Here is an 18,156-nt window from a genome sequence, read left to right on the forward strand (position 1 = left end):
ATCAAGTAATACCATTATTTTATTTCCCCAAAATGTCCAAACTGCTTTTAGATGTATTTCAATTTTCAAAATACTATGATACAATATTTATCTTGGAAATGTAGTAAAGTGAAAGTCACCCTAAAATACAAATAGTCGTAGTTTTTAAATTCTCTTTATGGTAGAGAGTATGTTAATAATACAATACAACTTGTACAATTGGGGTGATTGTGTTTTGTCTCCCTGCAGATCATGTCTCACCTAGACACAGGATCTGACACAAATTTGACCTGATGGTCAAAATGAAATGTATCCCCTGAGCAATCAGTGTATGTCAGCACTTAATTGCGCAGGAAACCAGGTTCAAATCCGGGGTAGAAGAGGAAGGTTTCATAGTGCAGCTAGTATTCAAGTAAATGTAGGCCTACCCTACTTAGTTACTGCCCAGTGCCCATCACTGATTATTATGAGTGCATGGTTTTTTATTACACTTGGTTCATTACATCCTGTGCACTGAACAGAGTAATAGTCGTTTATTATGTTCTTTGGTATCATTATTACAATTTTTAATAAATGCATAGAACAATGGTGAAAATATGATGCAATATCTTTGGCACTGTAACAAATACGTGATAGCTTAGCTGGTACACAAAACAGCGGACAGCACATCATATCTATATAAATGCAATAGCAGTGACACTGATACTTTTTGCAATGTAAAGCAAATATATTAAACATTTTCCCTTGCACCACAGTACAAGTCCTTCATTGAAACAATACTTTAGCTCTCAACCAGATTATAATTTTTTTTCTATTTACCTTTTCTCAAAAACAAAAACAAAAATCAGTGGTAAATATTCAATTTGAATCAATACAGTATGTAAAAGATTTACATACATCAGCATGACATCATATGGCAATTTTACAAAACATCAATATCATGGTTTTCTTTCATTCATTTTGTCTTTCACTCTGAACTACTTTACGGTTGGCTAATCTCATGTGCACATATTACCGCCAGTCCAATGGCAGTCCACTTTCCTCCATATCAAATACAATTTTGACAACTTAAGCCCTATTTTACACTTTTTGTGGCAAAAATACTGGAAATTGCAGATTTAACAAAACTCATAAAACGTTGAAATGCAACGTTTTCTGAGTGTGTAGATCTGATATGTTCGCAATTTTCTTATTTATATAGACTTTATTTCTAAAAACTGTTTCAAATCTTTGACAAAAATGTAATTCCCCAAATAGGGACACCAGGTTGAAAGTGGTTAATGCTATAATTTTTTTCCTCTCCATTCCCTTTCTTGAATCTATTATTCTTACAACCCCAGAAAGAGACCAGCTCCACAATCATTTCTTCTTGTTGACACAAAACAGACTGATAGAGAACTTAAAGAGTCACATGTTCAGCTTCACATATGAAGTGCCCCTTTCATAGGTCACCATGCATGGTGACCTATGGAGGGGGCACTCAGATGACAGCATCTTGGTTTGGTCCTCAGCCGAACAGTTTGATGAAACAGGGGTGGCAGTAGGGCTTGTTTTCCTGCTCCTTGAAACATCCCTTGCTCAGGGGCTTGAGACAGAAGTGACACACCAGGTGATGGGGGTGGAACTTGGCGCCCATAGCGGTCACACAGCGGCCCAGGATCGGCTGCTGGCAGGCCTGGCACACGCTGCCGCGTGATTGGTGGTAGTGGACCTCGCAGAGTGGCTGGCCCTCGTGTTCGAAGAAACTGCCGTTGACGAAAGGGCTGTAGCACTCCTAGGGAAGAAAAAGCAATTGAGCTGCAGTCACATTGAAGCCTAGCTTACTTTATACTTTGTCGGGCAACACGTTCATAAGACCAACTGTCACGTAGTCGTCTAAGAGCATGACTAAAGCATGCGGCATGTGAGAGCTTTAACCATTCACGCCTTACACTATCATACAATTGAAAATAGATGATCTAAATTCTAAAAGCTCACAACACATAGCTATGCGACTTGTGGTAAGATTGTAGATCAGCTATTTTCGCCTAGCAACACTGACATACGGCATGTATACGTTAAGCTTGCCTAGCCTAAAAGCGAGGGCAGGGTTAATGTAATGATGACAGATGAGTTATATCTCTCTACATCACTGTTTCTCAATGTTGGGCCCAAATGGACTCTTATGGGTCTGTAACTCAGAGGTAATTCAGAGTTAATTTAACACTGAGGACTTTACAGTGTAAATTGGTGTCACATAGATAAAGATTTTATCAAATGGGGGTCTGTGTTCTAATGCAAACTGGGGGTCCTTGAAATTAAAAAGGTTGAGAATCAGACAGTGACTTATTTGACACTTAATAGAAATGATGAAGGGGCTTACTCTGCAGACAAAGCACTGCGGGTGCCAGAGGGCATTGAGAGCTGAGATGTAGTTTTCCAGGATGGGCTGGCTGCACCCCTGACAACGGGACGCGAAGAGGGTCAAAAAGCACTGCTGACAGTACTGCTGCCCCTCGCGGTCATGGAAGCCTAAATGACATGTCAGTTGTCACACTTTGAAACAGGTCACCATTTGTCACATAATGTGTATGACATTAGACATACAAGACTGGGACTGCCCGGACATAAATAAATGTAATGTGCAATCTATCACAGTAAAATGGGCATAAACTAGTTATGTGTATGTATGGTTATCACAGTAAAAATATATATCAATATGTACATGTAGGTATAGTTAGAAAGTAAATAAATCTAAATATAGGCACAGATAAATGTGTAATCTATCACCAGTATAATGTGCACATAGAAGATATACTTATATACAGAGAATCAACAGTAATGTGTTCTATCACCAGTAATATGCACCCTTCTGTAGTGTCTATTGGAGACTACAGAAGCATAGTAGACTTTTAGGGATAGTTTACACTACAGTGTAACATGTTATGCACATGAATGCCGGGGAGTAATTTCACAACTATTACTATATTTCTTATAAACACAAGATCTACTCAAATACAAGGAAGATATTATAATGTTGAATACGTGTCTATTCTCCTTTATATCAAGTATTGAAGAAACACATATTCTGTCCGTATTTGGCCAATTCACTATTAATGACAAATGGAGCTGGTGGGGTGTTTTTGAGGGCTATGTGGAGTGTTGAACAATCTGCAGCCTCTTGTTCATGACTTTGTGTGCGTTTGAGTACACCACACAGGATGTGTACTGGCCATTACCTTCCTCTCCAAATGCCCGGCTGCACTTGACGCAAGAGAAACACTCTGGGTGCCAATTCTTGTCTAGGGCGGTGACCATTTTCTGAATGACAGCAGGAAAAAAGTAGTTTTACAGATTCAAAAGTAGTTTTACAGCAGTGTTTGTAAGGGGGGCTATTCAGGTTCATATACGTTGACAGACTATGGCTTAATTTATACAATATGACGCAATATGTGCTTGACGATCAGTTCTTGTCAGCAAGCAACACCATCGTTCAACACATAAATTAGGCTTATAGGTGAAATAAAACGACACACATTCACATACTGCGTTCAACACACAACTTAGTATTCAACTCACATTGAGTATAGGCTTGTTGCATTGTGAACAGTGTGGGGAATAGAGGGTGAAGTAGTCAGACTCGCAGTACGGCCTCCCATCTTTCTCAAAGAAGTTCCGGCTGCCAAGCTCTGTCTCGCACTCGGTGCACACAAAATGTTCCGGATGCCATACCTTCCCCAGGGCAGTCACAACCTGGAAATGAACGCATGAAAAGCTCAATTAGCGGATGGGCTGTATGTACAGTATGCATAGTGATCAATACGTGAGTGAGTAGAGAGACAGATATCTCCCCTTATATGTATTTGTATGTTTGGTTTGTATGTAATGTACCGTACCAGTATGTTTGTTTACACACAAGGACAATTCAATAAAAAATACATGAAAAAGAAAAGCTCATTTAGCATGTTTGGATTCTCTGCCTAATGGTTAGGATACGTAAATGCAGAGGAAAAATGTATGTGCTAATGTACATTCACTCCCTTACAGGTCCATTTAGTTACATTCGCACAAACCAAATCAACACTGACGATGGCTATTGGTTTAAATACTGGATATAAATTGCTTGAGAATGCTTTTTTATACAGCTTTTTGTCCCACATCACAAGACAACTTTCTACCGTCAAGGTCTTCCCTATCAGGTATAACTGTATAAACAAAGCTCATTGCTAAGGCAGAAAACGTCGCTCCATTCCTGTGGAGAACAACTCACCTGCCCTACTACTGGCTTCTGACAGGCTGAACAGTTGCCCTTAGAGGACGTTTGAACTCCTTGTCTGCTCAGGTCCGATTGGAGGAGGCCCAACATGCTGTCCAATGAGCCTCCGGATGAGGCTTGCGGGGGTGCAGCTGGCTGCTGTGGTACCATGACAACTGGGGTGACAGGTGCAGCTGGCTAGTAAAGGGAAATGGAAGGACACACACAGTGGGATTACAAGACACTATGGTCAGCATGGACCTAGTCCCAAAGGTGCTGTCCTGAAAATGGCTATCAGACCTGTGACGTCTTGATGTGAGTTTGTGTGTGATGCACTGGGGTTGGGCAGTGACCATATCCAGACAGAGGGGAAAGAAAGGAAGAGAGAAGGTATGTAATAATCAATGAGTCATAGCGAAAATAAATTAGCTGTTCATCAGCAACATGCTGAAAGGTTTGCCAAAGAATAGAAACAGATTAGTTAGAACATCTTCACACCTTCTGAATCACAGTCAGTTAAAGTAATGATGATAGAATTACATATCTCACCCCCATAACATACCAACCAACTGATGATTTATTAGCCATCCAAAGCAAAAGGTTTGTTAGTTATTTAGCTACCAGTATGTCATGCCATTTTTGTTACAACAAAATCTGGAGACAGATGTATTAGTTCATGCATGAACTCAGCAAAGTGCTCATGAACAAAGTGAATTTAATTAAGAATCCACCATGAAACGAGCAGAAGAGTGCAACAGCTGTGAATAAATGGTGAATGCCAGCATGCCCTAGCACTCACATTGAGAGCAACTGTTTCAAAGAACAGGAAACCCTTTAAGATGACCAGTTTAGCAGTTCACCACGTTTCTTAAAATGCTGCATTTACATGCAGTACTTGGTGAGATGCTTACTGTGCTCTGGACTCTAAAGTCAGACAGAGAGGCCATGAGTTTGTCCAGTTCCAATGTGGCTGAAGTGGCGGAAGGCTTTGCTGAACTGGAATACAAGAGACAATATTTGTGTTGGCTACTGCCACAAACACAACATACAGAGTTCAATCCAACCATTCATGTATGGTACATTATTTATTACTAGACAAATGATTAACGGTACTGTATATAGCCAGCAACTTTGAATGTGCTATAAATCATGTAACTTAAATAATCATACTTAAACTTAATGATTTCTAATGACCGTGGACAATGCCATAATAATTTCTCATGCTGACCACCCTAAGCACATTTCCGTGCAATGATGTGGGCAGACTGGACACTACTTTGGTTGAGTATTATTATTAAAGATGCTGTGATTTTAGCCAAGATATTGTTTAAGCCCTATTTTATACAAATATAGTAAAAATAGCTGATCTACAGACTTACAACACGTGTTGTGATGCGATGCATTGTGAGCTTGCAGCTCTGCTATTTTTGAGGGGCGCTAGCCGCACAGGTTTAATGTTAACGGGTGTGATTTTTGCTATATATATATATATATATATATATATATATATACACACAGTATATATATACACACCAGTGTGTGTGTGTGTGTGTGTGTGTGTGTGTGTGTGTGTGTGTGTGTGTGTGTGTGTGTGTGTGTACATGTGTGTGTATGTGTATATATATATATATATATATATATATATATATATATATATATATATATATATATATATATATTCACCAATAATGACATGCTCAAAATAGGCTACACCAGGTTGAAAGTAGCGTATAGAGACTGTTTGCAGTGCAAGTGTTCATATTTCTTTCACTTGAATTATAGATCATTCATTCAACAATAACACCACTGTCCTGAATGCTCCAACCATTATGAACTTCCTGTTTGAAACTGTTGCCCTGGGAAACAACATAAACCATTGAGATAAACATCCCTTGGTTCGCTAACAAACTAGCCTACAGAAAAATATCCATACAATATTTTTATTCATTACAATTAGTAGCGGTATTATTCTTGTTAAAAGCAGCTGACAGGATGACGGGAAAGGATAAAACACAACCAGTTTCATGTGACTGAAACAGCAGGGAATGGAGTGAGTACCTAGGTGAAGGTGATGTATTCTTGTCCTTCATCTTCTCCCTGTCATCTTTCTTAGTGGTGGGGAACTGAGCAAGGATCTCATCTGACAACACAAAGACATTCACCTCACAGTTACACACAGGGAGAAGACATGGACTTCTCACACACATTGACACACACACACACACACACACACACACACACACACACACACACACACACACACACACACACGCACACACACACACACACACTTACACACATGCAAGCGGCATGCGTGCGTGTGTGCACCAACCTGTGATGTTGAACTGGGTTGCGTTTAGCTCCTGTAACAGGTGGTCCAGTTCACTAAGACCTCCACCCAGCAGTGAGGAAGAGGAGAAGGCCGGAGGAGGGTCTGCTGTGCGGGGAGATCGGGGCTTACACACCGTGCTAGAAGACATACAGAGGTAGACGTAAAGAGAGTTACCGGTAAAGAGTGTTAATGAATGCAAGGCTGACTTAGCAGCCAGAGAGACAATCCAGTAACTGAAGAGACAGGTTGAATTCCATGCAACAGGCGAGATCTTTCCATCAACAACTGTATGTGTCCTGCAGCAGCATTACCAAGGTTTTCTCACTTAGTTTTTCTTATCTTCTTATCAGGGTTATAATCATCCCTGATGAAGGCAGCTTAGCTGCTGAAAAAACATAATTTAAAAGAATCTGAGCTAGAGGTATGCTGGCGGCTACATCTATTATTTTCATCCAAAATAGTCACCACAAGATGAATGTACTCGAGATTTACGCTCCCTAGTAGCAGCTGAATCTGCCTGTGGGAAAAGAGCTGTGCAACAGTGCAGACAAGCCAAGAGACTGTACAGTATACTATGTTGCTGTTTATTGGGCAGGCAGATCTCCAAAACGATTTGTACAGATCTATTGCTGGCTGACACTTCTTCTGTTGTTGCCGTTGTCAGATAACATCTCTTTAACCACACGAACCCTAGCGTCCCTATTCTGGGGCGAGCGTTCATCAAAAATAGTAGATCTATAATCTCACAACCGGTGTGAGTTTGTAGATCTGCTATTTCGGCCAAAAGAGATTTTAGTGAAAAAAGGAGCAGACCAAGTAGACTCCTGGGGGACTCTGGTCAACAAAGTATGAAAGTATAGCCTATCTGATTTAAGTGGGGAAAATGAAAATGTCATAGCACAAATAGCACAAGGACGTCTAAACCCTTAGATCTCCATATATGGAGCTGACCTGTTCTGACATTCCTTATTCATTATGTTGTAGATCCTTCCCCACCCGTCCTTCCTGTTCTGACATTTCATATGTTCATTTGACCTCATCAAACCCTGTACATTCAAGACACGCTCCATATATGGCAAGAATATGTTGATCTGACCCCCCATGCCCAAGCGTCAGCGCTCGCCCAGCAGTCTGCCATCACCCAGACGGATGTGTGCACGCACTGCACACGACCTCGCCCTCAGGGCGTCTTACTGCATTAAGGACTGAAATTAATTGATATTAAAGGACCACGTCACCACTTCTCAACATATCTTTATATAATTGGTCCTCACTAATGTTCATGATAAAACACCACCATTTTCTCTACTCTGTCTGTCTCATAGGAGGGCTGTGGGCAGTTCAGACACCCGTCCACCAGTGACATCATCGTTAGGCAGATTTAAAAAATATATATATTTAGATTTGTATTATCGTGAGAATGATGGCTAATGGCTTCCATGTTTTCATTGCAACTTTTCAGGAAAAGAAAGCCTGCAGTTTCTATTAGCTTGGATTCCCCATCGATGATGTCACTGGTGGACGGGTTTCTGAACTGCCCACAGACCTCCAATGAGACACAGACTGAGTAGAAAACAATTGTGGTATTTTATCATGGACATTAGTGAGGACCAATATGAAGATACGTTAAAAAGTGGTGAAGTGGTCCCTTAACAGAAATCAATGTCTTGTAGTTGATGCAATACTACTACAATGCTATAGTATAGACAGAATGAGTGAATGAGAGAATGATACATAAAGAATAACTGCTATCTGGCAGAGAGTTTCATGCTATCTTTTCAGTTGAACAACCAGTATAGGAATCACTCATTTGTCCATTGGAACGCCAACATCAAGCTAGTCATTCTAATATAAATTAACTATAAATGCGCCACGTCTCTGTGTGTGTGTGTGCACGGTTGTAATGCACGTAATTCGAGAACCATTTGCCCCACCGACTTCAAATTCGACACACGCGTTCCACACCCCCGCAGGGAGTGCAGTGCCCGGTACCACGGTTGTCCAGAACCAACACAAAAGGCCAAGTCCCCTCACCTGTGCATTTTCCAGCCTCTGCCTCAGCCAATTGATTGCCATGGCAACCCCACACCTGACAATGGATTACTTAACTACTAACTAGTCCACTTTTCACAGTCAGTCAGTTTCAGACACAGGTAGATACAGAGATCTCCATGTGGGATACAGACAGACAGTTAAAACCGGTGCTATGACAAGTTGAGGTATTATTAGGTTCCCAAGTTGCATCGTTCTCAAGTAGGCCCATGGGCACGTACAGGTCTAGTGTATAATTAATAAGACACTATAATTGAGGGAGCGCAGGGATGAGGGTACCTGTATAGTTGTTTGTCTGGGTTGGTGTTCTGAGAGGCATTATTGGACTTCATGGCAGCAGAAACTGTCTGAAAGAAGATGAAAATAAATACTTATTTGAATACACAGCATCCCGACAGAATGTTTATGTGTTTCCTATAAGTTTCCAGTAAGTATCAATTAGAGCATATTAATAATATTTTTTTCAAAACATTACATTTCAGATACTGCTCTAACTCAATTTCTGAACGATAGAATAACCATAACCACTTGCCCAAATGTGCTGACCTATCACATTTGTGATGACGGCTATGGAAGTTTTTAGCCCAAGGAGTGTTTTTTGTGCAAAACTAATGCTTGGAATGGATTCAGAATCATGAAAACCCCCTAGTTTGACATGTCACATGGTACTTGACATTTTGTAATTTTTGACATGTTTTGCTTTATATAGGATGTTAATGGTATGGTCACATAAAAACCCCTATAAAACAAATTGCTCAATGCTGACAGCCGGTCAGCCGGTCACTTACCTGCTGAGGGGTGTAGGCGGGTGGTGGTGGCCTGTCTTGGTCAGGGTCCTGGGAGACAGCTGTGATGGCTTCAGAGGTGGGCGGAGGATCAGAGGTAAGCAGGACAGGGCACCTGGCTAAAGGAGAACTGGTGTTCTCCAGGTCTGCCAGGAGGGCATCTAGAGAGAGAGAGAGAGAGAGAGAGAGAGAGAGAGAGAGAGAGAGAGAGAGAGAGAGAGAGAGAGAGAGAGAGAGAGAGAGAGAGAGAGAGAGAGAGAGAGAGAGAGAGAGAGAGAGAGAGAGAGAGAGAGAGAGATGGACAGATAGGGAGAGAGAAAGACGTGACAATGACAAACACAAGTAGGATGGACAAAGAGAGACACCAAATAAAGTTAGAGAAAAAGACAGACAAAAGACAGAAAGTGAGAAATAGAAAGAGACAGAACAAAGCATTAGAGGATAATATTGCAACAGGAACTGTTAAATAGTAGTAGTATAATAGTGGAATGTTTATGTTGATGAGTTTAGTTGCATATTAGTTTGTGCTGGAAATTAAAGATAATCTCCGACTCTGTGGTGTAGAATATCAGTATTTACAATGGGTAATAGCAGCAATTGTTTATCCCCAATCCCCATGACATTCAAAGTAAAAAAAATAAAAGCAAGCTCAAACATGGAAGTGAAGATCATGCAAGCCAGATTGAGGGTCATGAACAAATGGAATGATAGATCATGTCAAGAACAAAACATGAACTGGCTCACAGACATAGAAGGTGAAACACGGACAATTACGTACCAAACACAACAATACGAGGACTGAGAGGGTAGTTAAGTGGATCAGGCACTCCTAAGGGGAGACAGACAGCCTCAGTGACCGATAACATAGTAGCAAATCAGAAATCAGCCCACACAAAATCAGACTGACATAGCATGAAGGACACAGAGAGACGGGCCAAACAGAGAGACCAGCTGAGACACTGAATGGCCAAAGGACAGGAGAGACAATCTGGCCTCATACAGAGAACAGCTCAATGACTTGACATATTCAAGACAAGTTATTAGAACATAAACATTTCAGTAGACGTGCCAGAGTATGAAAAGGAAGGCGAGGAGGAAAAGTGTTTGCAACTGATATCAAAATAAATTACCCTACTGTGACAAGTTGACAACTCTTACGTCAATATGTCCCTTCTTTTGTGACACTGCTGTAAATATATAAGCTATCGTACCCTAACCCTAACTCTTATTTCTATAACATCCAGTATTTGTATAATTTAAAAAATATATATTATTCTTTTTATTGTATTATTGTTATCACAGTTCTGTGGAACAAGTCCCACCATCATTTTGCTGCTTGTACTCGCTTACATAAGTTAGTGAGTGACAACTAAAACATTCTAGATTCTTCATTGACTTCTGTCGCAGAATGGACTGATGTGGAACTGGAACAGCTGCATGCATGACATTGCTGTAGAAATGTGTCTTTTAACTGTGACTGAAACCACAGCAAAAAAGTGGTGTCTGAACTTGGATTCATGCAATAGATTAATCAAATCTAATTAATTGATAGATTATGATAGGAGAGAGCCTAGAGAGGTCAGGCAGGTGTTTTTTTGTCTTTTTTTAAATATATATTTTTGGGGCTTTTTGCCTTTATTGATAGTGGAAAGTGGAGACAGACAGGAAACAAGGGTAGAGAGACGGGGAGTCTGACATACAGCAAAATTAGTCAGGAACAGGACTCAAACCCGCAATGCGCATTGTCAGGCTGCAGGAGCCTAGGTACACAAACCGCTAGGCCGGCCGGGGCCTTTATTTCCATCCTATTTTAGGTGCTTTAACACTGAACTTTAACTTCACTGGACGACCGCTCTGCTGGCCATGGTGACTGGCCCTGGTGAATTCTAGACATAGTATAACCTACACCACTGTTAGAGGATCTGTGGTTAGTCACTCCTGTCACAGATGACTCAGACTTTTGGTACGACCATGTGGTGGGAATATTGTGCACATAGCCTACATCTTAACCCCCCCCCCCTCCCCCATCTTACACACACACACACACACACACACACACACACACACACACACACACACACACACACACACACACACACACAGTCTTATACAGACTAGACTGGACTGCTCATATAAGGAGCTGAACCTCTCTCAATGGGAATTATGACCATATTTAGAGCTGCCTGTCGACTTGTTTGTCTTAGGCAGATGTTTCTCCAACAAGTGGTCTCTCTCACTGAAAGCCTCCCCTAATCTGACAAGGCAAACTTACAAGAGGGGTGGACAACAGCATAAACAGCCAGTCCTAAACATGGCCACTTTCTGGGAACACTAAGCTTTTAGTCACCTGGCAACTGACTGGTGTGCAATCCAATCCAGATGTGCCCGATTCAACATGTCGACTACATCCAACCATTGCTTCTCACAGTGCTTGTTAAGCATAAAACCCCAGTTCTGAATCTGAACTACACTATGTTGTTAAGAGAGAGGCTCCTACAACACAAGGAAATGTTTTGTTCTCTCTCGAAGTACAAACCCTTCCATTTCATTGAACTGTGTGGCTTTTGGAAATAGCAGCGTGGCCCTGTGCTATTTCAGGCCTTTTCCAACAGAGCTATTCCCATGCTGAAACAACAGCAAGCTCAACACATCTTTGAAGGAAGAACGTGGGAATGTAGCCTACTACAACTCCTTCTGTTTCAAGAGTCATTTGTAAGATTAATACTCTTGTTCCCTTGTCCTTCTTTGATGTCCTCCAGTGTTCAGAATGAAAGACACATTGATGAACATTACGTGGCTTTGGCTTTCTCTCTATTCCAGACTTGTCGATACAAATGGACGAGAGAGAGGGCCTGCGAGGAGCTTCTGAAATCTAATTTGCAATAATTGATTGCATTTGCAGTGGATCCAGGAAACACTCAATGCTGGCATATACTACTGCTAGAGTATTGTGTTCCCTGGTGTGTGCGTGTGTGGCTGGGAAGTGTGTGTATGTGGCTGGGAAAGGTAACCTAAACATGTCATCAGGTGAATTCATCTTTCATAAATCCTAGTGATTTGGAGCATGGTGTAGTAGAGAAAATAGGTGCATCACGTTATCAACTTTATAGTAAATGACCTACTATAAAGCCTACTATGCCCAGATGATTCCAACTAGATTATGTACAGTAGGCTAATTAGCACCTGAAGCAAATTAACGTCTCATCTGAGGTAGAGAAAGAAAAAAATGCGCTTATTTTTCCCCGTGATTGAAATGGTTTAACAGAATCATTGTCTGTAACTGCATGAAAACGAAATATTCCACGCAAGTATAGCCAGTTTATTTATAAATGGTATTGAATTATTTGAAATGCGAAAGCAAATGTATAGGCTATTTAAACAAGAAATATATCTTGTTTTTACTTTAGCTTTGCGTGGACACTCCACCCCTTTTCAAAGACACATCAACATGTTACAATGTTTCGAATGAGGAACATTTTGTAATACATACCCAAATCGTCCATGATAAAGTCTCAAACGTTTCTTCCCCCCGCTCGATCTGAATATGACAAGCATTAGCTTGTTATGGATGTGTTTAAAGCCGGTTTCTCAAAGTCCTTCATACCAAGATGGACAGTCTCAGTAACGGCGCTATTGTCTGCCGCCTTGGCCCCGAATAACTTCTTGGATTCCGTTATCCGCCAAACGAGAAGGGCGTCCCGTTTCTTCTCCCCCCCTCCCTCCGACTCTTCCTGTGCATTGCCTTATACCAGCCGCTGCCACTACCACAGACCGGGAGAAGGCGTAGTTAAATGACTGCGGTTACAACCCCCCATTCCCCGGACACATGACGTCATCCTAGACATTCCTAGTCCATATTTGGGATAGAAAATTAGGGATTTTGTGGTGAACGCCGAAGGCACTGTAAACCAGTGGTTCTCAAAGTTGGGTCCGCCACGGGGACACCCATGGGGTATGGGTAATTGAGGTGGTTCCAGGGGGTCCCCAGCAAAAATAGTTAATATAACATTAAACTGAACTTTAACCACTCAACCAATTTGAAAATAGGTGATCTATGTCAATGCAACGGTATAGATCTGCTATTCTTCTTTTTTGAAAAATAACAAATCTTGTGATGAGATAGGGTCCATGGCAAAATATATCAATTTATTTTGTCATGAAAAAGTTTGAGAACCACTGTAAACGATGCACTATTTAAGTGGTGTCAGATGCTCTTTAGTACTAATGCATAGATTGCATACACGGATAAACGAAAATGAGGACAACACCCCTTTATTTTAATATGCTGTAGAAAGCACATTTCAACAGACAAACTCAACCAATGAAATAAGCATTAAATTCCTGCAATATATAAGAACTTCTGAACCCACCAGGCATGTTTGGAATATTAACAAGAACTTTGTACATCAATTTTTCATTCTAGCAATAAATAACACAACCAAATAAGGCCTTCAGTGACTCCTGGAATTCTGCATTTTTCTAGTTGATCAAACACTGTAACACCATTAGGAACAAAAAACAGCCGGCAATGTAAAAAATAAAAACAAAAGAAAACACTTTAATTAAGCTCACAGTTACAGGACATGATTATGTAATCGGAGAATATGCAATGCCACACACCGGTGTTGGTGACATGAGGTGATGTATGCCTTGCAACCCCAAAGACCAGGGTTAACACCACCTTCCTGTTGTAAATGTCACAAATACAAGTCCACCAACTAACAACTCATCCAAGTTTGTCCATGAGGTACCTGCCTTTGGTTTCAGTGCAAGAAACACACAACAATGGACTGATAAGTGAAACTGAAGTGACAAAATGTAAATAAAATAAAAAAACAAAAACACCAAACAGCATTTTCTTTTACAGTGTAAAGGAGCACTGCTTTCTTTCCTGGTTTACATGAGATGATTCTGAAATGTACAACAAATCTCGAGGAACCAGAACCAAAGACATACTGATGAAAAATGTAGTTTGGCATGATTTAGGATGCATTTCTGATGCTGGGAAAATAAAGCCTCCGTCTGTTTTTTTTGTTTTACAATTAAATTTGTTCATGCTGTGCGTACGTATGTGGTCAGTTGGGTGGACACTGGACGTCTGAACCCTGCACATCACATACAGAACTCTGTGATGCACAACCAGCAAACCACCCTTTTGCCATTTTTCAGAATAATAGTTATGATAGTTGTGATGGAAATTATAATATAAGTCACACACACAGTGATACTCTCAAAAACCCAACCAATGAATGACACTCATTCCTAAAAGTGTTTGAGCCAATCAGTTTGTAAATCCAAAATATAGGAGCGAGGAGAGAGAAAAATAGATTTGCAAAGCATATTGGAGGGAATGCTGGCGTGAAAACATGGTCGAGATGAAGGTAAAATGGACAGACTTGGTTTGGTTACCTATAATGTCTCCATCCCGTTTGCTTCCATTAAATGAAATTATGATACATATCTTCCTCCCTGCCATTTCTCTCCATTGTTGTTAATCCACAACACCCACACTCATCCCTCCCTTCCTTCGGTGGCCTGTTCACTGCACAGCCTGTTCGTTGGTGGTGCTGCCTGAGTCTTGAGGCTTCATGACGTCAGGGAGTTCTGGTGGGCTGGAGAAGGACTCGACCTGCAGCTGCTCAAACATCTCATCTGGAGAACAGAGAAACATCATTGAATGTTTCGTCATGACAGATAAATAGCAACTGGCAAAAAAGTGTCTTTTGGGGAGGTTTTTTGTTGAGTGCATGAGAACTCAGGGTTCTTTTTAACTGATGTTCAGCATTCAACATTAGTAGACAACATTTATTGTCTCCAGCCAGGCCAGACAGTATGGCTTTTGGATCTCCGGCCTGGCAGAGGTGATGACTAATCGACCAAATCGGATGGATTATTCGACTATCATGGGACATCCCTAATAATCCCTATCCTAGTCTACTGCTGACACAAAAGACTTGCTTGAAAACTAAGGCTTTGCAGTGAATTATTATCAGGATCCGAAAGAAAAGCGCCATGATCTAAATGGGACAGAAAACTGCATTTTCTCTTCGCATGTAGATTAAAGGTTTGTCGGGTGATCAATAGGCTTGTCACAGTAAGCGGTTTTACTGGTGACAAAGTGTGCAATCCTATGCTGGTGTGTGTAAAATCCACACCGATTCTACTGTAATTATGTTATTTACTGCACAGCACAGTGTAGTCTACTCTACATGCATGTAGAACAAAAGTGAGACGATAATAGTGGTATTAGACACAGACATAACTTAAAACAAGGGGATGTGCAACAACTGTTATAATATAGATTTTAACTTTGATGCCGATCAACGGGAGGCGGCCTTTTTTCCGACAGCATTCTAGCCGACGGGGCAACGATCCGATCCGCAGCGGGGGGACATTCGCTGCGATGCGAAAAAGCGATGGTCCGACATGTGCTGCTCCCGTGCTTGCGGTTAGGGTTAGGTTAGGATTGAGGTTTCGGATCAATATGCTGTCGGAAAAAAGACCTGCTCCCCCGATCAACTGGCTGCAAGGCAAGCCCGCTTTTACATTGGTATAAAATTAAAAAACCAATGCACTGAAAATATGACACATACAGTGGGCATAGTTATTGTTAAACCCATCTACCAACACTCATCATCTGTTCTTACATATCTAATAAACTTGTATAATTATGCAACACCATGGATCAATGTGAATAAACGGCACCCCTTATCAAAACCTATGCCCATTATACAAATGTTTAGCAGACGCTTTGGTTGTATAATCTTAAAACAAACCATCCACAGACACAACACAGCCCTCACAAAAGAATGAAATTATAATCAGATTCCAAAGCTGAGGGCCCAAATAAGATGAATTGACTGCAAATACACAAATGTTCAGTATAAGCAATCAAAGAACATATATATGATTTGCTTAACAGAACACTTTTTCACATTAACAGTACAATAAACAAATTAACTGACTGAAATTCAAACCAAAAGGATATTTTTTTTTAAACCTGGCTGAAACTGTATATTCCTTCAAATAATCAATGAGTTGGACATACATACCACCAATGCGGAAAGCCAAACCAACTGTAGCTGGGGCCTGAGGTCTGGCAGTCTGGTTGGTGAAGCCACAGTCACCAAGAGTTTTGCTGTCCTCTAACAACTGGTCATCCTGGAGAACAAGAGTTGGAAATGTTACAGCAATGGTATCGCCAATTTACAGTGTACATGCTGACAGATGTAGATTGACTAATGAAAAGCAACAACAAATAGCATGCCACATTTATTTTTATCGAAAAATGTGCACATAGTAGGTAGGCCATTTCTGAAATGTTGTTAGTATGTACAATTTAACAATAAATCGTTAATAGTGCATTTTTAAAGTGACCGTTTCCAAAGCAATTTACAATGTGCATTACATTCAGCCATTCACACACTGGTGGCAGAAGAAACAATGCAAGGAAGGCAACAGCCTGCTCTTCATGAACAGAAGTGTCTTCTTGCTCAAGGACACTTTGACACAAAGCCAGGAGGAGCCAGGGATTGAACTGGGAACCTTCAGATTCCAAGACGGCCACTCTACCTCCTGAGCCAGTGCCGCCCCAATAAGATACATAATATTATGCACATTATCCTACTTTGTAGAGCCTCTGTTCTTCTGGCGCTCTCTTGAGAATGCCCTCTACAATGCGCTTCAGCTCATAGACAGTGGTGGACTCCTTGGCGTCTGTGAAGATTGTGGTCTTCTGACGCCTTATCATTAAGAATACGTCCTAAGATGAGACAAGTTGGTTTAGTCATGAGAGAATATTAATACTGTTCTAGCCAATAGCAGTTAGCAAATGATAAAGCAATCCATTCTAAAGTAACCTTACCTCACCCCAGTTAACATTCATCCGTTTTTTTCCTAGTTTACTGTGCAATTTCACCCAGATACAAGCTTATAATAAGATTTAGCATAGTACCTATTAAGACATTAGAGAAACTTGGCTTGCTGTTTTGCTGAGACGTTTGTATTTGATTAATAGAGAGAGATCAACTAAATTACTGACTCCCAATCAACAACTGTGACTTACTAAACTAGGTAAGCCACTTAGCAGAGCTGACAATGAAATTAACCTGTCACAGCGTTGAGTGACATCAATCCCAACACAGCTAACTGAAGCTAAGCAGTTGGTTAACATTACATTACATTCAGCGTTGCTTCCCAGCTAGGATCGACAGCTGTAGCAGCTATTAGCTAACCTTGCGGGCTGGCTATTAAACGTCACCATGATTAAGACCAACATTGTTATTTTGGCAGTATAATATATACTAATATATATTATAATTTAACATACATCGGATGACTATAACAATATAGTGTGAGAAGCATTTTCTTCAAAACATACCATTTCAAGTGGTTAGCTAGCTAGCCAGTTGTGCCAGCCCTGTGTTGTCTTTACCAGAACCCCACTGCGCAGACAGACATGTTTTTGCCCCAAACATATATATGTAAGGTAGACCTTCCTCTCAAAAGAAGCATTTGTGTCCCCCTCTTCACAATTTTAGATTTCATCATTCTGACACCAAGAGTACATGATCTATATTATGTGCGTACATGTCGAATACCAAAGATGATCAAAAATACGAACATATATATGAGCATTGTTATAGCCTACTGTACTTGTTGTATGTTACATTCATTTTATTTTTTTATTTTATTTTAATTTGAACAATTGAGAATTAACTTCAAATATACAAACTTGCACTGTTGCACATTACAAAAAGGCTCATGTGACTGTA

The 18,156-nt window shown here is 40.7% G+C and overlaps 2 protein-coding genes across 4 annotated transcripts; both read right to left on the reverse strand.

The window, feature by feature from the left end:
• Positions 1 to 497: 497 nt before the first annotated feature.
• Positions 498 to 13,102, reverse strand: LOC308332784 (transforming growth factor beta-1-induced transcript 1 protein-like). Of its 3 annotated transcripts, XM_080788871.1 has the most exons (13): positions 12,873 to 13,102; positions 10,161 to 10,211; positions 9,386 to 9,543; positions 8,877 to 8,944; positions 6,546 to 6,682; positions 6,272 to 6,353; positions 5,125 to 5,209; positions 4,514 to 4,576; positions 4,229 to 4,411; positions 3,538 to 3,711; positions 3,198 to 3,279; positions 2,342 to 2,490; positions 498 to 1,753 (listed from the first exon to the last, which is right to left on the reverse strand). In XM_080788871.1, the coding sequence occupies exons 1-13, from the start codon at positions 12,883 to 12,885 to the stop codon at positions 1,487 to 1,489; spliced, it is 1,512 nt and encodes a 503-aa protein (XP_080644997.1). In that variant the 5' UTR covers positions 12,886 to 13,102; the 3' UTR covers positions 498 to 1,486. The 3 variants fall into 3 exon arrangements, with proteins under 3 accessions (XP_080644997.1, XP_080644998.1, XP_080644999.1); XM_080788872.1 differs by lacking the exon at positions 10,161 to 10,211; XM_080788873.1 differs by lacking the exon at positions 4,514 to 4,576.
• An 818-nt stretch (positions 13,103 to 13,920) lies between these two features.
• LOC308332564 (elongin-B-like) lies at positions 13,921 to 17,899 on the reverse strand. Its single transcript, XM_080788517.1, has 4 exons — positions 17,763 to 17,899; positions 17,010 to 17,144; positions 16,435 to 16,543; positions 13,921 to 15,034 (listed from the first exon to the last, which is right to left on the reverse strand). Exons 1-4 carry the CDS (start codon positions 17,763 to 17,765, stop codon positions 14,922 to 14,924), a joined length of 360 nt encoding a protein of 119 aa, XP_080644643.1. The 5' UTR covers positions 17,766 to 17,899; the 3' UTR covers positions 13,921 to 14,921.
• Between the last annotated feature and the right edge of the window lie 257 nt (positions 17,900 to 18,156).

Source organism: Protomyctophum bolini (genome assembly GCF_963924005.1).
Source record: "Protomyctophum bolini genome assembly, chromosome: 18".
NCBI lineage: Eukaryota > Metazoa > Chordata > Actinopteri > Myctophiformes > Myctophidae > Protomyctophum > Protomyctophum bolini.